Source organism: Alosa pseudoharengus, unplaced genomic scaffold (assembly GCF_046254945.1).
Source record: "Alosa pseudoharengus isolate Yale_2024_CS ecotype anadromous, Long Island Sound unplaced genomic scaffold, YU_APseudo_1.1 YU_APseudo_1.1_scf_15, whole genome shotgun sequence".
NCBI classification, from domain to species: domain Eukaryota; kingdom Metazoa; phylum Chordata; class Actinopteri; order Clupeiformes; family Clupeidae; genus Alosa; species Alosa pseudoharengus.
Window position 1 is genome coordinate 35,786,806 of NW_027468620.1, and position 12,072 is coordinate 35,798,877.

A 12,072-nucleotide genomic window follows, 5' to 3' on the forward strand; every position below is an offset into this window, starting at 1 on the left:
TTAGGAAGGTTGTGCGAGCTGGAATTGCTAAGGCTAAGCTTCAGTACAAGAGTGGAATTGAGTCCAAATTCAATAACTCTGACTCTGATCTCACGTCCGTGTGGAATGGCATTAAACTAATGACAGGCCTACATAAAGGCAACAACACTGTGTCCTTGAATGGGTTTAATTCTGATGAGCAGCTAGCAAATGAATTAAACAGCTTTTATATGAGATTTTCTAACAGTGATTTTTGTGCGAGAATCAGTCACATGAGTGACAATTTGGTTAGTGACTCCTCTGCTTTCGATATTGATGTCTCTAAGGTCAAATCATTCTTTAAACAAACCAAGGTTAGGAAAAGTCCTGGCCCTGACAACGTCAGTGGTCAAGTTCTCAAGTCTTCTTCTGGTCAGTTAAGGGAGATCTTCAAAGTGATTTTCACTCAATTACTCCAGACTCAAACAGTGCCAAAAATTTGGAAACACTCTACAATCCTTCCTGTGGCTAAGTGTAAGAACCCCAAGGTCTTAAATGACTTCCGACCTGTAGCTTTCACCTCAGTGGTGATGAAGACCTTTGAAAAGTTGGTGAAGCAGGACTTACTGAGACAGGTGGAGGAACAGTTAGATCCCCTCCAGTTTGCATATAGGGCTAGCAGAGGTGTTTAGGATTCAATACTTACATTGTTAAATTCCCTTTATCAACATCTTGATACCTCAACAACTCATGCTAGGCTCCTTTTTATTGACTTCTCTTCAGCGTTCAATACCATTCAGCCCTACCTTTTGGCTGAGAAACTTCAGGCTCTTTTTAACTTGAGCCCTAACTTAATTGGCTGGATACTGGACTTTCTGTCTAATAGGTCGCAGTGTGTCAGGGTTAATGGTGTCTTATCCTCAGAAGCCCTTTCTTCCACAGGCTCTCCACAGGGTTGTGTTCTTTCACCATTGCTTTTTATTTTATACACAAATAGGAGTAGGTATGAGAATAGGTATATAGAATAGTAGTGAGCACTACTACAGGTGTGTGGCACTGAGGTGGGCTTTAAAGGTGAGCACTACTGCAGGTATGTGGCACTGAGGTGGGCTGTAAAGGTGGGCACTACTGCAGGTGTGTGGCACTGAGGTGGGCTGTAAAGGTGGGCACTACTGCAGGTGTGTGGCACTGAGGTGGGCACAGGTTTTCCACAGGTCATGGAATTTCTGGAATATCATGGCATTTTATTAAAGTCTATATTCCAAACATGGAAAGTCAGGAAAGTCAATTGTATTTTTTTAGGGCAAAGTCAGGGAATATCAGTGAAATTTGTTGTAACAGTTTAAATGTACTTGCCAAAATACATTAATACAAATATATTTCCATACAGCATTGGTGTTTATCTGGTAATTAGATTTTTCTATTACTGCTTGCTTGAGTGGTTGTCATTAGCCGTACTTCGTTCTTTCCCAATGTCCATTTATTAATTTCCCACGATTGATTAGCGATTGTGTTTGTGTGCCCTGCAGAGCGAATTTCAAATTTGCCGAAAGGTCGTATGGGTATTCCAAAGGGGCACTACTGCAGGTGTGTGGCATTGAGGTGGGCTTTAAAGGTGGGCTCTGCAGGTGTGTGGCACTATGGTGGGTTTTAAAGGTGAGCTCTACAGGTGTGTGGCGCTATGGTGGGTTTTAAAGGTGAGCTCTGCAGGTTTGTGGCCCTAAGGTGGGTTTTAATTCTCCATTGGCTCCCTATAGTTGCCAGAATTAAATTTAAATCTCTCACTTTGGCCTATAGGACACTAACTAGATCTGCTCCTAGTTATTTTAATTCAATAATCAAGCCTTACATCCCTAACCGCCCACTGCGGTCTTCTGGTGAGCGCATGTTGTATCGACCAGTCATGAAAACTGGGTCTAATTCCAGACTCTTCTCTTCAGTGGTTCCATGTTGGTGGAATGAACTGCCCAGTGCTCTCCGTTCCTGTGGTAGTTTTGGGTCGTTTAAGAGGGGTCTAAAGACATTCCTATTCAACATTTACTTAGTTGTTTAAGCGCTTATGTGTTATGGTTTGTATAATGTTGTTTTATTTTAATTGGGCTGTTAATTAATTTGACATTATTGTTTATTATTGATAATCTCCTTAATGTAGTCTTAGCATGTCATTGTTTTTATATTATTGATTGAATGGACATTATTGTTTATTATTGCCTTTCCCCTTTTTTTTTCCATTGCTTTTTTGTTAGGCTATTGATTGAATTGATATTATTGTTTACTATAACTTTTCTCCTTACTATATTTGACCTACATTCTAATCTGTTCCCTGTTCAATTTTAAATATTATTATGTTGTTTTGTATTTATGTGTGTTCTTGAGTTTAATCTGCTCCCCTCAGGTCGCCGTTTTAGGTTACCTTTATTAAGAACTAGACATGCCAGCGATTCTTTTATTCCTGTGACTATTAGGAACCTGAATTCACTTGATTGATTTCTTGAATCTTTTATACATTATGTGATTATTTATTTACTTATTTATTCCTGTCCATGTTCATTATGACAGATGTACCTGTGTACTGTCCAATTGGATTCGGTCTGTTTTTTTAGGGGAAGGAGTGTCCTGTTGTTGTGTGTCCTGTGCTGTTCTTGTGTGTCCTGTGTTGTCAATGTTGTTGGCATCTGGCGGTGCTTTTTCTGTGTATGTTTTAGACATCCTGCTGCACACTAAATTTCCTTTTCTAAGGATAAATAAAGTGAAACTTGAACTTAGAGACACTTCCTGTGAGCTTAGTGCGTGTGTGTGTGTGTGTGTGTGTGTGTGTTCTAACTGCTATAATGTCAAAGGTGTGTGTGTGTAGAGAGACCTCCTGTGAGCTGGAGTGTTGTCTAGTATTGTAACTTCTGTGCTTGTCAATCATCCTTACTCTTGAGTATCGAATGCAGTACAATGCTTTATTCTGCTGTACATTTTCCACAAATATGGCTCTTTGTTTCTCACACACATGTGCACAAACACACACACACACACACACACACACACACACACACATTGTAGATGAAGGCCATGGAGGAGAAGCTGAACTCGTCCGACTTGCTGAAGGAAGTGGCGGCTCTGCAGCGCAAAACGGAACTCCTGCAGGAAGAGAAGAGGGAATGCTGGGAGATCCGCGCCAAGGCCGAGACCGAGGCCAAGGACCTCAGGTTCACAGGTCAGAGGTCAACCAAGGTCAATAAGGGCATCTGTCCACTCTGGCTTTTACCTCGACTCCTTTTAGTTCGACTCAGAAATACACTTTCCTAGGCCCCGGCCGTGGACTGGCTGGGGCACCTGCACCGTACGCCGGCGACCCGGGTTCGATTCCCGCCCCGTGGTCCTTTCCGGATCCCACTCTCCCACCTCGACTCTCCCTCCCACTTGCTTCCTGTCATTCTCCACTATCCTGTCAATTAAAGGCATTTAAAAAGCCCCAAAAATATACTTTAAAAAAAAAAAGAAAGAAATACAGTTTCCTAAAGCTAATAGGCGGAAGGCAGTCAGTAGTTATGATGACCCTGGACAAGTGGAAGAGAAAGAACTATCATGAAGAAGTATGTGGGTTTGGGCAAAGTGCATCAGCATTTAAATAACTATCATGAAGAAGTATGTGGGTTTGGGCAAAGTGCATCACCGTTTAAAGAACTATCATGAAGAAGTATGTGGGTTTGTGGGCAAAGTGCATCACTGTTTGAAAGCCAACTGTGTACTTTGTGCAGTGATGTCCAGGAAATATGTGACACATTCAACAGTAGAGTTTTGAAAGATAATATAGCTTAATAAGATACATGCACATATTCATGAAATGAAGGATAATGTAGTTCTGACGTTTAGAACTTTATTCTGAACAGTGTCTTTGTTTGTTTCGTTTTTATCTTAAACTTGCGCCTGCTACAACAGAGCTCCTGTTTGAAGTGAGTACCAGCGTCAGTGTCCAGAATTGCTCACAGCAGTCTGTCCTTCATCTGTCCTCAATTCATTCTGAGGGCCAGATGTACGTACATTTGCGAACGTAGCGTTATCAGCGTACGGTGTACATTTTAGGACATCCTCAGCTGTCTGACTCAGGTGTCAGACATCAGATGAAAAGGCATCAGGTCTCAGGAAAACCGCTGTCAAGTTTACAGAATTACAGTCATTTCTCAGACATCAGATTAAAAGGAGTCAGGTCTCAGGATAACCGCTGTCAGAAAAAGGGGAGTCAAACAAAAAGTTCTCAGATGTGTACGTGGTGTTTATCAAAATCTCACTTCATTGTGTAATCTGCGCCTTTCTCCGCCCCCTACCGCAATTTACGAACATCCACAACTGAACGGCATAGCCTACATACAAGCGCAGTTGAATGATCAAAGTCAAAGTCAAGTCAAAGTCAAATGATGACAACATTAAGTTAACTGATGACAACATTAAAAAGAATCAAACGTTTAGCGATCATGAAATGCATGATAAGATGTCAACAAGGAGGAGATAATGAACATCAGTATTTTTACTCAAACTACTTGTGCACGTAGGCTATGGAAGATTGGTCAAATCTAGCAAGTAGGAAAGTTTAAATGGATTACGTGAAAGTAAGACATTCGAAAGGCCAACGAAAGTTAAGGTTGCTTTTGATATAGTACAAAGAGGCCAAACTGGTGCTCTAAATAGCAATTCTGTTGTCTTTGAAAGGTTCTGTTATTGACACATTTAACCGCAATTTGTATTAACACCTGCTTTTACAAGGCGGAAGTTTTTTTAGCTGCAGAATAGACGTTCGCTTTCACGAGCAGTCTTTGTACATACCACGGAATACATAATTAGGCGCTCTTTACTCTTCCCCTCCCATTTTTACACTAAACTCCCACTTTCTCCTGGATCCTCCTATGAATGCATATGCATGACACAAAAAACGCAATGTGCCATTTTTAAATTCCCGCGACAGGCAGTCTGCGCTTTTACCTCTGTGCAGCCTGTTTATACATACATCGGCATGATTTTACGTGCACATTGCGAAACAAATATGCCTGAAGTGGGCGCAAAAGTGTTAGTACATCTGGCCCAGAGAGAATGAATGAGTGTGTGTGTGTGTGTGTGTGTTAGTACATCTGGCCTGAACTATCTGTGTTCTGCAGGGCCTGTGTTGCTGAGTGTTCCACATTCTCTCTGTTCTGTGTGTTCTGTGTGTGTTCTGTAGGGCCTGTGTTCTAAATGCTGAGTGTTCCACATTCTCTCTGTTCTGTGTGTTCTGTGTGTGTTGTTCAGTGGAGGAGCTCCAGAAGAAGCTTCAGCAGGCCACCAACCCCACTCCCTCCTCCACCCCTCCACCTCCACCACCCCCTCCTCCTCCTCCTCCTCCACCGCCCACACAGAGCCTACCCGCTAACCCTCTCAGGTCAGACACACACACACACACACACACACACTCATGCACACACATACACACACACATACACACACACACACACACACACACACACACACACAATTTCTGGGAAAGCTCTTAACTGATTTTAAAGGGCGTTCATTCAGTGTGTCTTGGCAACCTCACCACAGGTGTGCCTCAGGGATCAGTATTAGGGCCCTTACTTTTCTCTAATTACACCTCTTCCTTGGGTGAGATCAATCGCTCCCATTAATTTGACTATCACTGCTATGCGGACGATACTCAACTTTACTGGTCTTTCCCACCTGAGGACCGTTTCTCATTGGATTTCTGCATGCCTTAAGGATACTTAAGTCTAAATGAATGATCGGCACCTTCTCTCAAAAACTGAACTTTTGGGGTTTCCAGCTAAAACAACTATTCCCCAACAGATTAATATCCAGCTTGACTCATCTTCACTGACCCTAACTAGATCGGCACGTAACTTGGGCATCATAATTGATAACCAAGTTAACTTCTCTGTATATGTAGCCTCAATTGCAAAATCATGTTGGTTTGTCCTTTACAACATTACAAAGATCAGACCTTATCTAACACAAGATTCCACACAACTTACAGTGTACAGGCCATGGTCATCTCCAAGCTGGACTATTGTAATTCACTTTTAGCTGGCCTGCCTGCTTGTGTAGTAAGATTGTTACAATCTTAGTAAGATTGAATTGATTCAGAATGCTGCAGCACGCCTGGTCTTCAATTAGCCAAAGAGGACACATGTAACTCCTCTCTTTATTACTCTGCATTGACTCCCTTTAGTGGGCAAAATAAAATGTAAATCTCTCACCTCATCTCTCACCTCTCACCCCAACCAACCACTGCGGTCTTTTGATGTGCGTGTCGACCAGCCTTAAACGCTAGGTGAAATTCAAGTGGTTTCTTGTTGGTGGAATAAGTTGCCCAGTACTTATTAATCACCATATTTTCCGGACTATAAGTCGCATCAGTCAAAAAATGAAATTTATTTCACAAAAACCAAGACCAAGAACAGAGACTATGTAACTGGACACATAGAGGCCAAAAAGATTGAGAATTCTACCAGGAATGTTGAAGATGGATGAAGGAGTGAAATGAGGTGAGCTGGGCGTTAAGAAGGCCGCCAATTTACAAAAGATTCACTGAACAAAAATGGTGGTGTGGTACATGAAAATTTAGCTAAAAATGTGGAGGATGCAATGCAATCAAGCATTTTGGGCCACGTGGAGGCACGGAGTGAAAGTCTGCAAGCTGAGGCGATAACGAAGGCAGCCAACAAGGCCCGACGGTAAATGTAAAGCAATTTACAAAAGATTCACTGAACGAAAATAATGGTGGTACATGTAATTTAGATAAAAATGTGGAGAATGCAATATAAATCTTTGCAGCCAACCTTATATAGTGTATCTCTGTAAACAGTTGCAATGCCTCGTCATATGCCTCGTTTTAACGGTTAGGACAGTGCAGAAGAGAAAGTCATACTCATTCTCAAAATAACCTATGGCTGTGAGTTTTGTTTTCAGATGTTTTCATGCATGTCTGGATAACAGGTGAGGAATGTTTAGACAGATCGTAAATCCTCAAATTATGGCTAGGGTCTTTTAGAGTACCTTTATTTGGGGCAGGCTTGTATTTCAGGCAGGCCTTTATTTCTTACGTGGTGCATTTTATTGTGAGACATGCGTTTCGTTTGGAGCGGCATACCAGGCTATCAAAAGCAGAAGATGTTCGGTTTGGGATTTAATTTACATTTGGACTGTTTGATTATATTGCTAAATGTTGGGACAGATTGCCACTGGAATCTGGGGGGTATTAGATGGCTATTAGATTGTATATTATGCTATTTGTTTATTTTCATTAGGTTGATCATTGATATTGCGTTGACATTATTGTTTATTATTGCTATTTTCCTTAATGTGGTCTTACCAACTTTTTAAAATTGTTCACTGTTAATTTTTATCTATTGTATTGTTTTGTCACTTTGGACAAAAACGTCTGCTAAATTATATAACCATAACCATGAACTATTATCAGTGTTTGGAATGGATCAGTAATGTCATTTTATGCAAACAAAATGTTCGTAAATATTTGGTCATCTTACTGCACATGGCAAATTTCAGCTGTTGACACAATTTCAATCTAGTAATTATCATGTAGATTATCCCATCCCTGAGCTGTGAAGAGTCACACATAGTCAACACCATATATATATATATATATATATATATATATATATATATATATATATATATATATATATCTCATCCATCTAACTTCCAATGCACAGATTGGACCAGGAATAGTCGCGTACCTCCTGCTCTACCCTACCTATTTAAGATCAGAGTTGTGCAATCCATTTGGCAAGTTACATAGTGATACTTTGGTTTGATGGACTCACTCTGGGTAACAATAGATTCATATTCCATGCAGTTGCACTAACATCAATGTACATCTTGTCTAATTGTATTTAACAAAATCACCACACACATTTCATGTGCTTCTCTGTATGTCATATTCATGATTTATGCCCTGTGTTTGTATATGTGTGTGTGTGTGTGTGTTATGTTTATCATTCATTTTTAGCACACTATTAGCAATGCTGCGCAAAAAGAAAGCCTCGGATGTGGAAATCCCTCTTGTTGAACAGGACTCCCCAGCCAAAGAACCAGGTAGCGCATGCTTTTGCCTCCACACCACCCTCAGAAGGCTAGAGAACATTTCTTACAGCTGACTAAGACTAATACTAAAGAACTCCAATCTGGTAATTGTCCATGCTACGGAAGACAGCCACATCAAAACATTTAACGTGATGTGCAGTATAACATGGATAACATTGATTCGGTCATTATTTCCCCAACCCGAGGACAAAAGAGAACATACAGTAGAGTTCACATCACAGCACAGATGTAGGAGGTGCTCGCCCACTCGTGGGGGCAGAGGATGTAGCCCAGCCCCATCAGGGTCCACCTTAAGTAGGGACCCCCACTGAGGTATAGGATGTAGCCCAGCCCCATCAGGGTCCACCTTAAGTAGGGACCCCCACTGAGGTATAGGATGTAGCCCAGCCCCATCAGGGTCCACCTTAAGTAGGGACTGAGGTATATACTGAGGTACATTTTGGCTCGTAGAGTGTACATCCCACCTATGTTTGGGCCAGGTGCAGAACTTCAGGACCTTCTTCAGGACCTTCTTCAGGACCTTCTTCAGTGTCTTCTTCAGGGTGTTTTTGCTTGAAGAAGACCCTGTCGGGTCAAAACGTTTTTTAATTACATTTTGGGTGTGCGGACACTCTTTTGTGTCACATATTTTGGCTGGACCACAGAAGCTGATGCTCATCCATGACTGCCTGACGCTGATTAGGTGATCGTCAGCCTAACCTAAGTGAAGACTTTAGTGGGGATGGGCCTAACCTAAGTGAAGACATTAGTGGGGATGGGCCTAACCTAAGTGAAGACATTAGTGGGGATGGGCCTAACCTAAGTGAAGACATTAGTGGGGATGGGCCTAAACTAAGTGAAGACATTAGTGTTGATGGGCCTAACCTAAGTGAAGACTTTAGTGGGGATGGGCCTAACCTAAGTGAAGACTTTAGTGGGGATGGGCCTAACCTAAGTGAAGACTTTAGTGGGGATGGGTCACTGAATTTCTTCAGGAGAATTATGTCCCATTGTTGGTGCGGCGGCAGAGAAAGGCATTCTGTATTCTATCAGTTATTAAACCAAAAACATCAAGGTCGTCTTTTAAAGCCGTTTCATCATAATGGGCTGTAGTAAAATAGTGACAGTTTAACGGCACAGTGTTCCAACCCACACTCCAACAGAAAAAAGGAGAAAATTGATTGTATAACGGCAGTTGTTTAAATGGAGTGGCAATGATAATTTAGAGTAATCTTTATAGAGTCATTGGAAGGCGGTCTGTCATTAAGCAGCTGTCGGTCAACTGTCAATCCAACTGCAGATGCTGTGGCGGTGAACTCTTCAGCTACGTCTCAAAAATTAATCTCACAGATAAGCTTGAACCAAGCAAGCAACATCGAGGCCTGTTTAAACAATGATTCCCGAATGAAAGGCAGACAACAGATGTTACTGTAGGTATTCAGTGAGATAAACATATCAAATTGGGGCAGGGTTCGAACCCCGACCAGTAGGCACGACTGAAGTGCCCTTGAGCAAGGCACCTAACCCCTCACTGCTCCCCGAGCGCCGCTGTTGTTGCAGGCAGCTCACTGCGCCGGGATTAGTGTGTGCTTCACCTCACTGTGTGCTGAGTGTGTTTCACTAATTCACGGATTGGGATAAATGCAGAGACCAAATTTCCCTAATGGGATCAAAAGAGTATACTTACTATACTTACTTACAAAGCGACTTACAATGGCATCAATAAAAATATACATTTTTATATTAACATAAAAAATAACAGTTTAAAGTAAAGACAGACTCACAGACACTGTGTGTGTGTGTGTGTTTTCCAGAAAAAGACATCCGGCAGCAAGCGGTGGAGGAGATGATGATGCGTATTAAAAAGGGGGTTAACCTGAGACCCGTGAAGCAGGAGCCTCATCAAGCCAGACCACTGCAGGTGCACACACACACACAACGTACACACACATACACACACAACGTACACACACATGCAGACACATACAGCAATCATGCAGACACACACACACATAGATTCAGAAAAACACAGTCATACACTCTCTCTCACACACACAAATAAAACAAATCTACTACTCTCTACATTGTGATACTACATACAAATGGTCAGACATGTTCCCATGTACAGGCCACCATGTATAGCCATCATATATAGCCGGTGTTGCATGCTAATGAAGGCCCATGTATAGCTGGTGTTGAATGCTAATGAAGGCCCATGTATAGCCGGTGTTGAATGCTAATGAAGGCCCATGTATAGCTGGTGTTGAATGCTAATGAAGGCCCATGTATAGCTGGTGTTGCATGCTAATGAAGGCCCATGTATAGCTGGTGTTGCATGCTAATGAAGGCCCATGTATAGCTGGTGTTGAATGCTAATGAAGGCCCATGTATAGCTGGTGTTGAATGCTAATGAAGGCCCATGTATAGCTGGTGTTGCATGCTAATGAAGGCCCATGTATAGTCATCATATATAGCCGGTGTTGCATGCTAATGACTGAATAGCTGTGCTTCCATAAGTTCCAGGAGTCATCCTACTGTGCCCCTGTGCTGTGGCGGCCATGTTGCATTCTCCAGGGTTAACGTTCACTGGTCTCTCTCTCTGAATTCCTCTCCCACAGCGACAGCAGATCCCCTCCAGCTCTGCCATCCAGCAGCTCAGAGGCATTCTGGTAACTGTAGTTTTTCAACTACAACTTCAAACCCCCCCCCCCCCCCCCCCCCCATCTCCTGTAGAGTTTCTAACATCTGATTATACTGTTACAATGCCACTGGTCTCTTTGTGATGTGCAAACCCCCTGTGTGTGTGTGTGTATATGTGTTCTGTGTGTGAGTATGTATGTGTGTGTCTGTTGTGTGTGTGTGTGTGCGCATGCGTAAGCTTTTGTGTGTGTGTGTGTGTGTGTGTGCGTGTGTTTGTGTTTGTGTTTGTGTGTCTCTATGTGTGTGTGTGTGTGTGTGTGTGTGTGTCTCTATGTGTGTGTGTGTGTGTGTGAAACGGAGTAGGACACTGTCCATCAGACTCCCCACTCCACTCCTCACAGCCCTGCGCCTCGGGACACACACGCACCCTCAGAGCTGGAGGTGGCGTTACTACGGCGACGAGGTGTACTCAAGAGCAGCTCACAGAACAGCCGTGAGTCTCACACACACACGCACACACACATACTATACACACAAGAACGACTCTCATGGGCTGTATATTAACATCACGTAAAGAAGTTTAGCATTGTAACTTGCAGCAGTTGTTTTTGTTTACATTGTTTAATGTATTTAGTGGAACACTATGTAGAGTTGTCAGTATTTCCGTGGGGTTTGAATATGATGAACACAGCATTGTTTTGTCTTTGCCCTGTGTGTATATGGATGCACACACACACACACACACACACACACACACACACACACACTCTGGTAAACATGGGTTTGTTTCTTTCTTTCTTTTTTGTTGTTGTTTGTCCTTGTGTTATTTTTCTCTGGTCTCTCCATGATAACAAAAGCATTAGTAGAATTCCTATTTGTATACGTTATGGTTTCCCCAACACATTCAATACAATAGCATACATATATTTTCCCACCACATATGCATATGTTGAATATAGATAATTTTATATTTACAGTACCAGTCAAAAGTTTGGACACACATCTTTATTTTGACTACTATTACTATTACTACTAAACTACTATTTGATATTATTCAAATCAGCCTCTCAAACTAATTGGAAACTCTGGTATGAGTACATATGCACATATGCATGCACACACACACACATACAGTACAGTGTTTCCCACAGAATTGAATTCTATTTGTGGTGGTAGGTTTGCAGAATTAACTCGAATGCAACAGTTTTTAACAAATTAGTGCAGCGCGGTTATGATGCTAACCAGATTTAAGCACAATTTAGTACAACCAGGAAAATCATTGTGTGGTGGTCAGTGTTGATATTGTGGTGGGCCGCCACAAATAAGTCAGTGTATGGGAAACACTGCAGTATGTGTATATACTTTGAAAGAACATTGTGTTCTGTATGTCTTCTT

At 42.0% G+C, this 12,072-nt stretch overlaps 1 protein-coding gene across 1 annotated transcript in view; it reads left to right on the forward strand.

Moving 5' to 3' along the window:
* shtn1 (shootin 1) overlaps positions 1 to 12,072 on the forward strand; it is a 63,309-nt gene that overhangs the window by 37,229 nt on the left and 14,008 nt on the right. The window contains exons 10-15 of the mRNA XM_076286315.1: positions 3,010 to 3,163; positions 5,230 to 5,359; positions 7,964 to 8,049; positions 9,852 to 9,958; positions 10,656 to 10,706; positions 11,041 to 11,170. Of these exons, the coding sequence (XP_076142430.1) occupies positions 3,010 to 3,163; positions 5,230 to 5,359; positions 7,964 to 8,049; positions 9,852 to 9,958; positions 10,656 to 10,706; positions 11,041 to 11,170 (658 nt within the window). The remainder of the gene's footprint in view (positions 1 to 3,009; positions 3,164 to 5,229; positions 5,360 to 7,963; positions 8,050 to 9,851; positions 9,959 to 10,655; positions 10,707 to 11,040; positions 11,171 to 12,072) is intronic.